Source organism: Sapajus apella, unplaced genomic scaffold (genome assembly GCF_009761245.1).
Source record: "Sapajus apella isolate SASKATOON/1434 unplaced genomic scaffold, GSC_monkey_1.0 scaffold1373, whole genome shotgun sequence".
NCBI lineage: Eukaryota > Metazoa > Chordata > Mammalia > Primates > Cebidae > Sapajus > Sapajus apella.
Genome location: NW_022438299.1, coordinates 659 through 15,993, shown reverse-complemented (window position 1 = coordinate 15,993; position 15,335 = coordinate 659). Strand labels below are relative to the sequence as shown.

The 15,335-nt window shown below is 60.6% G+C and overlaps 1 protein-coding gene and 1 pseudogene across 4 annotated transcripts; one reads left to right on the top strand and one right to left on the bottom strand.

Annotated features, from left to right (window-relative positions):
• The first annotated feature begins 2,378 nt into the window (after positions 1-2,378).
• On the top strand, positions 2,379-3,163 carry LOC116546770 (annotated as a pseudogene).
• Positions 3,164-3,185: 22 nt separating this feature from the next.
• Positions 3,186-12,691, bottom strand: ARRDC1 (arrestin domain containing 1). Of its 4 annotated transcripts, XM_032272933.1 has the most exons (8): positions 12,494-12,691; positions 5,565-5,675; positions 5,038-5,088; positions 4,779-4,933; positions 4,339-4,521; positions 4,078-4,254; positions 3,552-3,987; positions 3,186-3,479 (listed from the first exon to the last, which is right to left on the bottom strand). In XM_032272933.1, the coding sequence occupies exons 1-8, from the start codon at positions 12,609-12,611 to the stop codon at positions 3,415-3,417; spliced, it is 1,296 nt and encodes a 431-aa protein (XP_032128824.1). In that variant the 5' UTR covers positions 12,612-12,691; the 3' UTR covers positions 3,186-3,414. The 4 variants fall into 4 exon arrangements, with proteins under 4 accessions (XP_032128824.1, XP_032128826.1, XP_032128825.1 ...); XM_032272935.1 differs by having other exon boundaries at positions 3,186-3,987; positions 4,339-4,413; positions 12,494-12,681; XM_032272934.1 differs by having other exon boundaries at positions 3,186-3,987; positions 4,884-4,933; positions 12,494-12,664.
• Positions 12,692-15,335: the final 2,644 nt, after the last annotated feature.

Sequence of the window (15,335 nt, the reverse complement as noted above, 5' to 3'; positions counted from 1 at the left end):
CGTCTGCGCCTGCGCGTGCCCCGGCGCCTGCGCGTTGGGGCCCGGCCAGTGCGGCGCCTGCGCACTGGGACCAGGCGTGCGGCGCCCCAGGCGCCGGCCTGCGGCGGCCGGAAGCGGAACGCGCGCCCGCGGGGTAGGAGACCTGGCGCCGGAGAACCCGCCCGCCTGAGTCGTAGGAGTGGGTGGGGAGTAGGCTTCCCATTTTCAACCCGTATCTCATTCTAAATCGACGTTCTGGTGGGCTGGCCGAAGGTGGGGAAACACCCGCGGCTCCGAACTCTGACCTCTGACCCCCGGCGCACTTTGATTTCGCCGGCGTGCGCCGACGGCGGGTTCCCTGAGCCGCTGCCTGGCGGGGCAGCCGCGTGTGGGGTCTCCCCGGCGCGGGAGGGAGCTCTGGTCCAGGCCGGTTCCCGTTGCGGTGGGGGTCCCCGGTTGCGAGGATGCCCCTGCGGCTGGAGGTGTGTCCCGAACGGCGGGGCTGCCCGGTGAGGAGCTGCCTGGCGGGGAGCGGCTCGGGCTAAGCGCGGGTGCCCTGCTGCGAGGATGCGTCTTGCCGGGGGCGGTGTCCCCACCGGGAGGGTGGCCCTGATGCGGGAGGTGCGCAGCTGTGGCGATGCCAACTTGAGGGGTGCTCCAGCTAGGGGTGTGCCCTCTCCGGTTACCCCAAGCTCCCTGCCACTCACACGCCTGCTGCCCAGGTAGCCACAGCCAAGGCCTTAGAAGCAGACCAGGTAGCCTTCCCTGGACAGCGTCCCCAGCACCGCAAAAACTATCTGAGGCTCCACGCCCCGCTACGGTCCCACCTCCTCATCCCAGCCCCAAGACCCCAGACAAGAAGCATGGACTGATCTGAGGCTTCTGGATGGTCGCGTGAACCGAGGGGATGGGTACTGTTCCGAGAAGAACTGAGCCTTGAAGGTCAGCCTGGGTGAGACCCGAGGGTCGTGGGTGAGTCGGACTCCAGAGACGGAGGTCGCAGTGAGCCAAGATCGCACCACTGCACTCCAGCCTGGGCTATTGACCGAGACCCTGTCTCAAAAAAAGGTGAAGAAAAATCCCTTACCAAGCAAACATCCCCCTAAGTGAATGTGTCGGAAGCAAGCTTCAGGCAGCTTTTTCACTCCCATTTTGCAGTCGGCTGCTACCCTTGTGTGCCACTGACCACTCACGTCAAGGTGCTGCTCTCAGCACGTGACATGTTAACATTGCAAACTTAGGTCAGTCCTGAGAGGCAGGCATTGTTCCTGCCCATATTTTGCAAGTGACTGAACGGAGACAAGGGAGTGGTGAGGGGCAGAGATGGGATTCAAGCCCAGGAACATCTTCCTTTCAACCACAGACTGCACTGCTTCCAGCGGGCACTTCAGTGATTGTCCCGCCTGCGGCACACTTTCTGCTGTTCAGTGTTCATACTGCCCGTCCCACAATTAGTAAAATTTTAGCCAAGTACAGGACTGCCTGGCTAAAGATGACATTTCCTACGGGAAGGTGACAGGTCAGGGACATAAAGTGACAATCCACTTCCCAGTCTGTCCCTCAAAGTCCCAACATTAGGCCGGGCAGTGGTGAAAGCCGTAACAGCCACCTGGGAACCAGGGATGGGAGCTACTATATAGGAATGGCAGCTGTGCCACAAGGCCAGGATCTGCCCCTCTGGACTGTTCAAGAACTAAACTGTGGGCCGGGTGCAGTGGCTCACACCTGCAATCCTAGCACTTTGGGAGGCCGAGGTGGGTGGATCACCTGAGGTCAGGAGTTCAAGACCAGCCTGGCTATCATGGTGAAACCCCATCTTTATTTAAAAAAAATAATAATGTGAAAAAGGAAAAAAAGAAACTGCAATGCTATGAGGGTGGGGGTCTGTCCCCTACAGTCCCATGAGTTTTTTGTGGGGTTTTCTTGGATTTTTAAATTTTTTTTTTTTTTTTTTTTTTTAGATGATGTCTTGCTCTGTTGCCCAGGCTGGAGTGCAGTGGAACGATCTTGGCTCACTGCAACCTCTGCCTCCCCGGTTCAGGCAGTTCAGTGTGCCAGCACACCTGGCTAATTTTCATATTTTTAGTAGAGAGGAGGTTTCACCATATTGGTCTGGCTGATCTTGAACTCCTGACCTCATGATCCGCCCACCTTGGCCTCCCAAAGTGCTGGGATTACAGGCATGAGCCACCGCACCTGGCTATTTTTATTTTTTGAGGCAGAGTCTCACCCTGTCACCCAGGCTGGAGTACAGTGGCATGATCTCAGCCCACTGCAACCTCTGCCTCCCGGGTTCAAGCGATTCTCCAACCTCAGCCTCCCAAGTAGCTGGGATTACAGGCATGTGCCACGATGCCCAGTTTTTTGTTTTTTGTTTTAATTTTTAGTACAGACAGTTTCACTATATTGGGCAGGCTGATCTGGAATCCCTGACCTCAAGTGATCTGCCTGCCTAAGCCGCCCAAAGTGCTGGGATTACAGGTGGGGGCCACTGTGCCTGGCCTGGTGACTGACAGCGTAGCCACAGCCACCCCTTCGCCCTACAGAACTGGAATTTGAACCCAGAGTCCTTCTTCACCCCACCCCCACCTCCATTGTTTCTGGAAGTGCCCTCCAGGCAGGCCAGACATTCCTCTCCTGGGGTTGGAACATCTGCAGGATGCCCCTTTGGGAAATGCTGCTCCACAGAACCCTGCCTTTCAGGCTTTAGAGATGTGGGCCAGGAGAAGCAGCCTCCCTCAGAGCCAGGCCTGGCAGTGGTGCCAGCAGGGACCGAGGCCCAGGGAGAGCAGGGTCTCCCCTTGGAGGGACCTGGGCAAGCCCCTCCCCATGTCTGTAGGTTTCTCAGCGTAGGAGGTCCACACCGTGCCGCCAGGGAACGTGGGCGCAGAAATGCAACAGGAGCCGAGGCCCAAACATTTTAACCAAACGCCAAGGCTGCGTGAGGCCCCGATTGACGAGAGCTCGGAGGGTGCATCCTTTGGCAGCTCTGGAAAGCCCAGCACCAGCTCCTGTCCTCTGTTAAAGGGAACCAGCCCCACAGCTCCACCTGGGCTGGGCCCACACATGGCACCCGGAACACGACCCCAGGGTAGTGGGGGGTGCTGGAGGAACGGGGTGCACCCTGGCAGGAGCCGAGGGTGGGGTTAGGGTCAGGCCCCGCCAGAGGCTGGAGGACACCCAAGGCAAGGCCGGCGAGGCCCAGCTCTACAAATCAAGTGTTTTTTATTTACAGAAGTCATCTCTCCAGGTCCCAGCTCCCTGCCACCCCCACCCCAGCCCCAGGGAGAAGAGGGTGGACGCCAGGGGAGCTGGCAGAGGCTGGGCTGGTCCTGAGTGGGCCAGGCCAGGCCAGGCCAGGAGAGAAGGCACGAGGCCCTGGGTGCCCCAGTCCCAGGGCAGAGGCCAGGCCTGCCGGGAGAAGGCAGCACAGGGTCAGCTCTCAGGGGTCAGGCTGGGGTCCACGCCACCGCAGCTCTGCTCATAGGATGGTGGGGCCTCTGCAGGGAGAAAGCAGGGTCTGCATGGGGCTCCTGGCGTCCCCTCCCTGCCAGCCCTGGCTCTCAACTCACCATAGGGGTAGCCCCATGAGCTGTACTCCGGAGGAAGAATCAAGGTGCTAGTGGTGGGCACTGGCCCCCCGGAGCCCTCAGCAAAGTAGGGGACAGTGGCACCTGTTGAAATGCACAAGAGAGGGTGCAGCGGGTGTGGGGCAGGGCTGCCATCCTGAGGATCGGGCTCAGGGGCGCCAGGCACAGAACCCAAGGTGCCCAGCGGGGGCTGCTGCTGCGAGTGGCTCTTGGTGGAAAGGGAGACTGGGTCCAAGAAGTGGGGGCCACCAACCGCAGCCTCCGCCTCCTCCTGGGGTGGTGCAGAAGGCACCACCAGGGCTGGGACCCCGGGAGGCAGCCCCGGGCCTGACCCGGGGCTCAGTGGGGCATGGTTCACAGCAATATTGCCAATGAAGACTGGGAGGGTCACTGTAGCTTCCGGCGCCTTCAGAGAGACCTGGACAAGATTGAGGTGGGGCATGAAGGGCTACGGCCAAGGCCACCAGGCCTCAGGCCTCAGGCCGCCCAGCCCCAAGCAGCACCAAACCTGTAGGTAGTAGTCAATGTGGATGAGGCTGCAGCCTGGCAGGGCCGACTGGGGCAAAGCGGGCACCAGGATCTGCTCGTGCCACTGTGCCCGCCGCCAGGCCTTGACGCCTGCACCCTCCACCTCAGCAATGGTCCGCACATCATGGATCCAGCGCTTGGCCTTATAGGACACTTTCTGGGGAAGGACCAGCCTGTGAGCCCGGGCAGGCCACCAGCCCACCCCAGGAGGCCAGTCCAGGCAACTGCCAGGGGCTCTGACCTGCAGCAGACTGGCCACCACAGGGCTGGTGTCCTTGCCCGACTGGTTCTCAATGTCGGCGTGCAGCCGCAGCGCCTGCCCCACCACATAGCCGCGGAGGTCAGTGCTGGCTGTGAGGACCACGCTGCCCGTCTTCACCAGCTTGTAGGAGAACTTCTTGGTGGCAGAGGCCACATTGGGTTGCTTGGGGGGAGGGTCGGGCAGGGGCTTAGCAGGTGTGGGCAGACTGGGTCCCTGTGGCATCGGGACAAGCCCCTCAGCCCTGCCATGCCCTGCCCCTGGACGATGTCAGCTGAGGGCAGAGAGACCACTGTCTCCAGACCCTGGCCCCCCTCACCTGAGCTGGGGACAGGACACGGGGATAAAGCAGTGCCTGCCCGGCTCCTCCCCAGCCCCCATGAGGGTGGGGACCACCAAGGAGGCCACTGTGCCATCCTCACCTCAATATCTGGGATGCTGTTCAGATTCAGGGGGCTCAAGATATAGAACACGAGGCTGCACTTGTGATCCTTGGAAAACCGTGGCGTGTGGATGGTGGCCCTCACCTGGTGCACGATCTTCCCAAAAGGACCCTCAAAGGATGTGGGTGCTGTGGCTGGGGAGAGAGCAGGCACTGGCACCTGGCTGCCCCCCACCCTGCAGAGCCCACCTCCCAGGACCAGTTGGTCATCACCAGGCCTGTCCAGGCTGGGCTCTCACCAGGAAGCAGGAACTGGAAGGGGAAGCTGTGCTCTCCAGCGGGCAGGCTCCCTGCAGAGACAGGAGGGAGGTGGGGGGCGGTGGGGACAGGCCTCAAGAGGCCTGAGGTGACCACAGGGCCAGGATAGGACTGGGCACTGCATCTGACCAGCTCACTGCAGCTGGCTGCTGGGTCTCCCTGTCTCTGTCACCAGCACCACAGCAGCACAGGGCTGTGGCCTGGGTGAAGACTGAGGATAAGAGTTTCTCTTCAACAGGAACTCTCCTGCTTTGGGGATGAGGCAAGGATGAAACCGCTGTGCCAGGGGTCAGAGCACACCCAAATCCAGCACAAAGAGAAGGTGGCCCTTCACCACCCAGCCCATGAGAAAGCCATCAGGGACCACACCCCTGGGGGAAGATGGGCCACTGCAGGATCCAAGAGACAGATTAGTAAGGGGTGGGGCGGGAACACAAGCCATACTCCAAGCAAGGGCTGTCCCGGGGGTCACCGCTTGGGACCAGCCTGAGGACTGGCTCCCACTTACCCTTGTCCGCCAGTGACAGGGAACTGTTGAAGTAACTCTCCTCCACCACCCAGGCTGCATCATTGGCCTTGTTGGAGACCCCGCAGGAACCTGTGCAGGTGACCCGGATGGCTGCAAAGAGGAAGTCTGTGAGAGCCCCAACCAGCCGATGGCCCAGTCCCCTGCTTGCTGCCAGCACAGGAATTAGAACAGGGACAGGGTCAGGTGCATCTGGGGCCAAGCAGCGCCACCTGGGCAGGGTCCTGGGAAGGCCAATGAGCAAGCAGCGGCCTGTGCCTCTTCAGAAGACACCTCCTGCCATAAGTCTTGGGGGTCTCCAAGGGAGCTAAGCTGGCGGGGGGGCTGACCAGCACAAAATGATGTCCGCCCTGCAGTCCAGAGCAGGAGGGCCCCAACACTCATCCAGATGACACCTGTGTCACCCCAAAACTGATAACCTTGGCTCCCAGCCAGACCTGTGAGCCCAGCTGCCTACAGGGGATGCTCAGGACATGCCAAGGGACGCATCTTCTTGCTGCCTTGCAGACGAGTCAGTCAGGCAGGGAAGCACACCTCCATGTCCAGGAAGCTAACTGCCAGCCATCATGCTGCAGGAATGTGGCCAGACCCGCCTGGGCAGACACAGTGTTCCACAGTCCACACACCGTTGGGTGGGGCCCCTACTTCATGGGCCAGCACTGCCCAGCGGGGCTGACTTTCTGCATCAGGAGATGGCTTAGTCCTCTCTGGCTTCCCCTGTGGGAGTGCCCAAACCAGGAACTGCTTGAGGCAGGAAAAATTCCTCAGCCCAACATGTGTGTCCAGAACCATCGTGGTCAGAAGATCATGGCTGGACAAGCAGGTCCAGCAGAAACTGGTCACCAGGGAGGACAGACAGCAGAAGCACACACAGCACAAGACCCAGGTGGGCAGGGACTCAGGGGAGCCCACGGCAGTTCACCTGCAGCTCCAGCCCCTCTTCTCCCCACAGAGTTGAATCAGGGCCAAAGACGGCCACCTCCCTACGTGGTCCTTGTGGGAGTCACACGAGGGGAAGTGACTCAGACTCTGACACCTGCTGAGGGAGCAGACAGGGAGGAGCACCAGTGTCTGGAGCACCTGGGGTCAGCCATACCTTCCTTACCTGTGGCCCATGCCTTCTGCCTGCCACCCAGAGCAACAGACTTCCTCTCACAGCCCTTGGCTCAGGCACAGCCCCACGTGGCTCTCCATATGCATCTTGCCCTCCCTGTTGGCAGCTGCCAGGCCCAGTCCCCCATCCCTGAGGGTGGCCCTTGCTTCCTGCTGCATGCCCTCTACTCCCAGAGCCTGGCCTCAACCCCCATTCCAGCCCAGCCTCGCCACCCAACCTAGATTTTTTTTTTTTTTTTTAAAGACAGGGTCTCACTCCCGATGCCCAGACTAGTGTGCAGTGGCATGATCTTGGCTCACTGTAGCCTCGACCTCCTGGGCTCAAGCGATCCATCCACCTCAGCCCCCCAAGTAGCTGGGACTACAGGCACATGCCACTACACCTGGCTATTTTTTTGGGGTTTTTTTGTTTTTGTTTTTTTAAGACAGGGTTTTGCCTGTTGGCCAGGCTGGTCTCAAACTCCTGACCTCAGGTGATCCACCTGCCTCAGCCTCCCAAACTGCTGAAAGTACATGTGTGAGTCACCGTACCCGGCTCGGCCCTGATTTTGAATCCATGCTATTAGCCAGGCCCTCCTAGGGTCAGACCCCAAACTTCCCATGCTGGAAATTGGGAGCAGCAGCCTGCCCAGGAGCAGCACACAGGCGTGAGCAGGCACAGAGGACGCCTGGGGGACTGGAAATGCTGCGCACGTTTCAACTCCCGAAAGAACTGCACATCCCCTCAAATCCTGCGCATGCTGAGGCCGGCCAGGCACGGTGGATCATTTGAGGTCAGGAGTTCGAGACCGCCCTGGCCAACATGGTGTGAAACCTCGTCTGTACTAAAATTACAAAAATCAGCTGAGCATGGTGGCGCACGCCTGTAATCCCAGCTACTTGGAAAGCTGGGTCATGAGAATCGCTTGAACTTGGGAGGCAGAGGCTGCAATGAGCCAAGAACACACAACTGCACTTTAGCCTGGGTGACAAAGCAAGACTTCATCTCAAAAAAATAAAAAGCTGGGATCCACAGAGGGTGGTGGAAAGGGAGCAGTGGTCCCCAGACCAACCCGTATGCCAGCCAAGTGCCCTCAAGAGATCCCAGTTGGTGGCACAGAGCTGAAGTTTCACCCTGCCCCCACTGTCCAGATTCCTAACCCACAATGCTATGAGCAGTAATAAAATGGTGTGTTGACTGTTTAGGAGTGCTGTGTGACTTGGGGTGACCGCTACTTTTACGGAGCAGTGGATAACTGGAACAGATGTCCAACCTCACTAGAAATTAGGGAAAACCCAAATGATCTACCATTTCAAACCATCAGATTGACACATGTTAAATGTCTCAACACAGCTGGGCATAGTGGCTCGCGCCTGTAATCCCAACACTTTGGGTGGCCAAGGCAGGTGGATTGCTTGAGGCCAGGAGTGTGAGAGCAGCCTAGGTACATGGGGAAACCTCATCTCTACCAAAACTACAAAAGTCGCTAGGTGTGGTGTCATGTGCCTGTGGTCCAGCTACTCAGGAGGCTGAGGTAGGAGGATCCATCACTTGAGCCCCGGAGGCAGAAGTTGCAGTGAGCCAAGATTGCACCACTGCATTCCAGTCTGGGTGACAGAGTGAGACCTCATCTCAAATAAATGTCTCACCAGGCACAGTGGCTCACGCCTATAATCCCAGCAATTTGCAAGGCCAAGGCGGGTGGATGACCTGAGGTCAGGAGTTCAAGACCAGCCTGGCTGACATGGTGAAACCTCATCTCAACTAAAAATACAAAAATTAGCCAGGCATGGTGTGTGTGTTGGCCCGGAGAGGGCGGGGGTGTTCGGGTGCCTGTAATCCCAGCTACTCAGGAGGCTAATGCTAGAGAATCGCTTGAACCTGGGAAGTGGAGATTGCACTCCAGCCTGAGCAATAAGAGCGAAACTCCGTCTTAAAATAAATAAATGTCTCAACACATTGGAGAGAAGGCAGAAAACAAACACCCCTTAAACCAGTCAAACTGCAAACGGGTATGGGTCCTAGCAAAGAGTGGGACAGCTCTACTGTGATTTTCCTTGCGCATGCCAGGAGACCCAGAATTCCGCTTAGAATCTCATGCTGTTTAACCGGGAGCCTCACACCACTGCTCATACTAGCAAGGCATTGCTAAAACCATCGCGGGACACCTGACTTCACAAAAACAGTATCCAACTGACCCTTGGGTCACCCTACATGGCCAGGCTCTGCAATCTTCCCAACACCCATGCAGAGAGCCCCGTTTTGCACATACCCCAAGGCGCTTTCAGATGGCTCTGCCAGAGTGAGCAGCCTCCAACCACTGTCCAAAGTGAAACCTGTCCTGAGCTGCCCGTGCTCTCCTCAGTAAGAACACGGGAGGCATGGGACTCCCACACAGCTGCCAGCTGCTTCCTTGCCAAAACACCTGGAGCTGCACCCTCACCTCTCAGCAGGTGCTTCAGCTCAGGCTGGGTGAATTCCTCAGGAAGCCCATTCTCACTGGCCAGGCCAGTGGCAGTGGCCATGTTTTTTTTGTTTGTTTTTTTTTTTTTGAGACAGAGTTTCGCTCTTGTTACCCAGGCTGGAGTGCAATGGCACGATCTCGGCTCACCGCAACCTCTCTGCCTCCTGGGTTCAGGCAATTCTCCTGCCTCAGCCTCCTGAGTAGCTGGGATTACAAGCACGCGCCACCATGCCCAGCTGAATTTTTGTATTTTTAGTAGAGACGGGGTTTCACCATGTTGACCAGGATGGTCTCGATCTCTTGACCTCATGATCCACCCGCCTCGGCCTCCCAAAGTGCTGGGATTACAGGCGTGAGCCACCGCGCCCGGCCTGGCCATGTTTCTCTCTTTTAAATCATCAAATCAGGAAAGACCACAAGATGCAGTTCTGCCCACAGAGAAGTGAGAGCAGTGCATGGGGCCCATTGTGAGGGGTCTCCTTGCTGCTGGAGAGACATGCGTCCTCACTCCCTCTTCTTTCCAGCTTGCAGACTGCTTGTGATGGTAGCACAGGCTGACGGGAACCTAGCCTTTTGCAACAGGAAAGCCTCCCGGCAGGGCTTGGCTGCAGGACTGCGTGGCTCAGCGGCAGTCACCTAGTCAGAGTGTGACTTCTTCCGCCTTCTGGACTTGAAGGTTGCAACTCTTTGCAGGGGCCCTGCAGCCCCATCCCTCCTCCCTCATGCAGGTTTAAAAAATGTTTCCAGCTGGGCACGGTGGCTAAAGCCTGTAATCCCAGCACTTTGGGAGGCCAAGACAGGCAGATTGAGAGGTCAGGAGTTCAAGACCAGCCTGACCAACATGGTGAAACCCCATCTCTCCTAAAAATACAAAAATTAGCTAGGCATGGTGGCCTGCACCTGCTACTCAAGAGGCTGAGGCAGGAGAATTGCTTGAACCCGGGAGGCAAAGGCTGCGGTGAGCTGAGATGGTACCACTACAGTCCAGCCTGGGTGACCCAGTGAGACTGTCTCAAAAAAAAAATTTCCTGGCTGGGTGCGGTGAGTCACACCTATAATCCTAGCACTTTGGGGGAACCGAGGAGGGTGGATTTGCCTGAGCTCAGGAGTTTGAGACCAGCCTGGGCAACACGGTGAAACCTTGTCTCTACTAAAATACAAAAACTTAGCCAGATGTAGCAGCGTGTGCCTGTAGTACCAGCTACTCAGGAGGCTGAGGCAGAACTGCTAGAATCTGGGAGGCAGAGGTTGCAGTGAGCCAAGATCATGCCACTGCACTCACTCCAGCCTGGGCGAGAGAGTGAGACTCCGTCTCTAAAACAAAAAGGTTTCCTAAGCGTGTTGAGACGCACTGTTGGAGGCTGCGGGCTGCTTTGATTCTCAGGAAGATCAAGACCGGCTGTGTTCTCAAGTAACCACTGGAACTTTCTTCTCGAGTCGGGCCCCTAGCTGTTCAGCAGCCCTTCCCTTGCACTACCTGCAATTGGACCATGAAGACCCACCCAGTCCTCATCCTCATCCTCATCCCACAGGCCTCACGCCTGCCACAGAAGCTGTGACCTGTGAGCCACTCCCCTCTCCTGTTTCCAAATCTACATCTTGAGAGTAACAACCGTACCACTCCCCAGGGTGCTGAGGGTGACCAAGGCTGGCCAGTGGGACGCAGAGAATTGCATCGTGCCCACACATGAGCGCTTCAAGAGCCACTGTCAGCCCTGGTCGCCCATCCCAGTAACAGCAGAACACGGGGTGGTCCTGTCTGTCCCCCAGCCCTGGACTGGGCCAGCCTGGGATACAGAAAACTGCTCCTTCCCGGGCCTCCCTCTGCATCAGCCCTGAAGGCAGCCGGTGTCCCCATGTCTGAGTGCTGACTGTCACCGACACTCATCGGACAGAATCAGTGAGCAAGCCCTGGGGCCAGGCAGGCCTGCTGTCCTCCTGGGGGTGGAGGGCCTCCCTACTAGCACCTAGCAGGACGGACAAGCATCCTTTGAATGAGGAGAAGAAACCAGGGTCATTCTGTTCCCATCCCCGGCAGGGCTGGGGAAAACCCCCAAGGGGCCTGGGCACGGCCCTCCACCACGGCCTGAATCATCAGCTCTCTGGCCCATGAGGGCCCTTCTACTCCCTCGCTGATGCCCCTCCTTTTTCTCCCTCACTCAGACCAGCCTCTGTAAGGTGGGACCATCAGCCAGGGCTCCCTCAGCTCCTGGGCCATCTGCCCAAAGTACTGGCCTTACCGGCGTGCACCGCGTCCATGCATCCACCCATCCGCCATGTCCACGCGGAGCCCAGGGGAGCCTGCCCACTCAGGCCAGTCACGCACCGCGAGGCCGTCCTTTCCCTGTGGTCAGCAATAGCCTTCTCGCCCCAGGCCGCCCCAGGGGAGGGACGGCAGGGCGGGGTGCTCCCCTCAGCTAGGATCCAGCCCACCTCACCTCACACCTCACGTGTACCCAAGGGATGCGTGTGATATCTCTGCCCTGCCACAGCCACACCTGCACCCCCCCGACCCCAAACTCAAGGTGCGAACAGAGAAACGGAGGCCGTGGGGTCATCCCAGGAGCCTGGCAGAAGCGCCTACCACCTGGCTTCCTCCCGGGCCGCACAGCCTCAGGCGGGGCAGGGGCGGGGGCGGGGCCGCAGCACCAGCACCTGCCGCAGGCGGCTGAGGACGGAACGGAGGCTGTGGGTCCTCGGCAGGCACAGCGGTGCTGTCACCGACGCGGAGGCCCAGCGGTCAAGGTCCAGCGGGAAGCGCAGCCCGGGTGGTTTCCACAGGAGGCCGAGGTAGAGAGGCCCCCGGCGGGGACGCGGCACCCACGGCCAGGGTCCAGGCAGAGGCCTGCGCGGAGGCCCGTGCTCGGAAGGCAGCCGCACCTCCGGGGCGCGCGGCCAGCGGCCACTGCAGCAACCCGATCCCCAGTCCCGCCGTCCGCCTCGGCAGGGGGCCGGCCCCGAGGCCTGCGAGCTGGGGACGGGGGCGCGCGGAGCCGCAGCAGGTGCCTGCGCCCTGCCGGGAGCCGCTCTGAAACGGGCGCGGGGCCCGGGTGCGGGAAGGCGCCCCGCAGGTGCGAGCGCGGACCCGGAGGGGCGCAGGCCTGCGTGCGCCCGGCTCAGGGCGGCTCCAGCGGACCCGCTTCAGGCCCCGCCGGGACCCAGCCGCCCCCGGCGACAGGGCAGGAAGAGCAGACGCGGAAGGGCGGCGCCGCCGAGCCCGCGCCCCAGCAGTCCCGGGCAGCGGCGACGGCGACTCTGCGGGCCCAACCCCCGGCCCCGCGACGGCAGCCGCTTCCGGGAGCCCCGGCCCCGCGCAGGTGCGGCCAACGGCCCTCCCCGAGGACCCGCGCCCACCTCGGAACGGCAGCGGCGCCCCCAGGCGCACGCGCACGGTCCCAGCCAGAGGCTCCCCGGGGCTGTAGACGACGCGGCCGTGGCTCAGGCTGATCTCGAACAGCTGCACTCGCCCCATGCCGCGGCCTCGCCGGCCCGCCGCGCAGTGACGCCCCTGCCGGCCGCCAGCGGGCCCCAGCTCCGAGGCCGGCCCCGCCCCCATGCTCGCCACGCCCCCCATCCCCGCCCCATCCAGTCCCTCCCAGTGCCGCCCCCTACGCCTCGCCCCGCCCCTATGCCCCGCCCCATCCAGTCCCTCCCGGACCCTGCCCCTATGCCTCGCCCCGCCCCTGTACCCCGCCCCATCCAGTCCCTCCTGGCCCCTCCCCCTACGCCTCGCCCCGCCCCTATGCCCCGCCCCATCCAGTCCCTCCCGGCCCCGCCCAACCCGGCCCGGCCCCGTCCACCCCCGGCCGCCCCATCGCACGCGGGCGCGGCTCGGAGGCCCGGCCCCTCCCCTATTCCCCGCCCCTATTCCCCGCCCTATTCCCCGCCCCATTCCTCCGCGTGGCCCCGCCCTCCAGGCCACGCCCCCCCGGCCGCCCCCGCCCCCCCCCAGCCGCCCTCATCCATCCCAGGCCCAGGCCCGGGCCCCCGCCCCGCTGGGTAGTGGCCGCGCTGCGTCGGGCGCCACTTGAGGGACTTGCGGCGCAGGCGTCCCCTGCGTGCCCCACTGAGGGAGTCACCGTCGCGCCCGTCAGGGGGCGGGGTCGGGGCGGGGCCGGGGCGGGGCCGGGGGCGGGGCGGGCCGAGGCGAGCTCTGGGACTGGGGAGGCCCCCGCTGCGCTCAGCTGCGGGTAGAACCCACGCCTCCACCCCCACCCCCGCCCCCGACCCCCGCCCCCGACCACGCCCCGACCACGCCCACGACCACGCCTCCGCCCCGCCCCTGCCCCCGCCCCCGCCCCCGCCCGCCCCTTCCAGCGGTCTCCGTCACCCGGGGTCGCGGAAAAACGTCTCGGGGCCGCGCGGGCGCCCTGGGCCGGAGTGCTCCGCCGCCCAGCACCTGCCCCACCTCAACCCCCACCTCCGGCTCCTGCCCCGCACCTACCCCCGTGTCCCAGCACCTGCCCGCCCCCGGCACCGCCGTCCCGCCTTCCGCCTTCCCCAAACCTGCCCCCCTCCCCCGCACCTGTCCCACCCCAGCACTTACCCCGCCCTCCGACACCTGCTCCGCCCCTCCCCCGTCTCCCCGGGACCTGCCCCGCCCCCCCGCTGGCCTGATGGGGTGCGGGGCCCAACGGAGCCACACGTGGGCGGGGCGGGGTCCGCAGCAGAGGGGTCGGGGGCCAGGTGGGGCGGGGACTTGGATTACTTGAGACCTGAGGAACACACTCCGATTTCTCTTTTTTAAAGGTCCCTTTGTAAAGAGTGAGCTGCCGGGGGTGGGACTCCAATACCCTGGGGACCTAAGTGGGGAGAGACCCGTTGGATAGTCCCAGAGAGGGAAGGCAACCTTCGCCTAGGGACCAGCTCACCATGGAGTGGGTGAGGCGGGCCCCACTGCTGCGAGTTTTTCTAGGACAGCCGGCAAAGAGGGTGGCCTTCTCTGATGGGGAGGACGGGCCTAGACACACGCGGTTTGCAGGTGGGAGAGTCATCACAAGCAGAGTCTGAGGTGCCACTGATCCCCAAGTGGACCGGCTACTTCTGTGAATGAGCCTAGGAGCCAAGCACTAAAACGTTGCCATCTCTGGTTGGTAGAAGGTAACAGGTCAAGGAGGAGGAGTCCAGCACCCCAGCAAAAGGAGGGGGACTCACAGGCTGGAGGAGCCCCCAGGCCAGGCTGGAAGAGACACTGAAGCCCGAGGCCCAGCTGGCTCCCTTGGGATTCTGATGTTTCAGGAGGTGAGTCTACCTGGCCATGATCCAGACACTTTGCTGACAAGACTAAGAGAGAAGAGTGCCGTGGGATGGCAAGGATTGTGGACAGCCCCCAGGAATGGCAATCAGCCATGCCAGGAGTCAGAAAGAAAGTGTTGGCCAGGTGCTGTGGCTCACGACTGTAATCCCAGCACTTTGGGAGGCTGAGGTGGGTTGATCATAAGGTGAGGAGTTCGAGATCAGTCTGGCCAACATAGTGAAACCCAATCTCTACTAAAAATACAAAAAATGAGGCAGGTGTAGTGGTGTGCGCCTGTAATCCCAGCCACTCGAGATGCTGAGGCAGGAGAGTTTCATGAACCCGGCAGGCAGAGGTTGCAGTGAGCCAAGACCGCACCATTGCATTTTAGCCTGGGCCACAGTGCAAGACTCCGTCTCAAAAAAACTAAAAAAAGCCAGGCGTGGTGGCTCACACCTATAATCCCAGCACTTCGGGAGGCCAAGGCGGACAGATCACCTGAGATCAGGAGTTTGAGACCAGCCTGGCCAACATGAAGAAACCCCATCTCTACTAAAAATACAAAATGAGCTGGGCATGGTGATGCATGCCTATAATCCCAGCTACTTGGGAGGCTGAGGCAGGAGAATTGCTTGTACCCGAGAGGTGGAGGCTGCAGTGAGCCAAGATCGTGCCATTGTACTCCAGCCCAGGTGACAGTGCAAGACTCTATTGCAAAAATAAACAAATACATAAATAAATTTTAAAAATTTTAAACGTGTTTAAAATTTTTAAATAAAAAATAAATAAAGACAGGTGGCCTTTATCCCAGGTCTGCCACAATCTAAGCCCCACAGGGCTCTGTACATCATTGATTCTGGCCCCATAGGTAACCCCCCATATAGGCACTGAAGAATGAGAGCTAAGCAGAACCCTGGCACAGTTAGGGCTTGAGGAATATCTCACTTTATAGTGTTACTA

Excerpts from the sequence above, each read along its gene's own strand:
- ARRDC1 (XM_032272933.1), bottom strand. The coding sequence starts at position 12,611 with ATGGGGCGAGTGCAGCTGTTCGAGATCAGCCTGAGCCACGGCCGCGTC. Across the intron at positions 5,089-5,564 it reads CCTGTCACTGGCGGACAAGG|GGAGCCTGCCCGCTGGAGAG; the intron begins GTAAGTGGGAGC and ends CTGTCTCTGCAG. Across the intron at positions 3,988-4,077 it reads ACATTGACTACTACCTACAG|GTCTCTCTGAAGGCGCCGGA; the intron begins GTTTGGTGCTGC and ends AATCTTGTCCAG.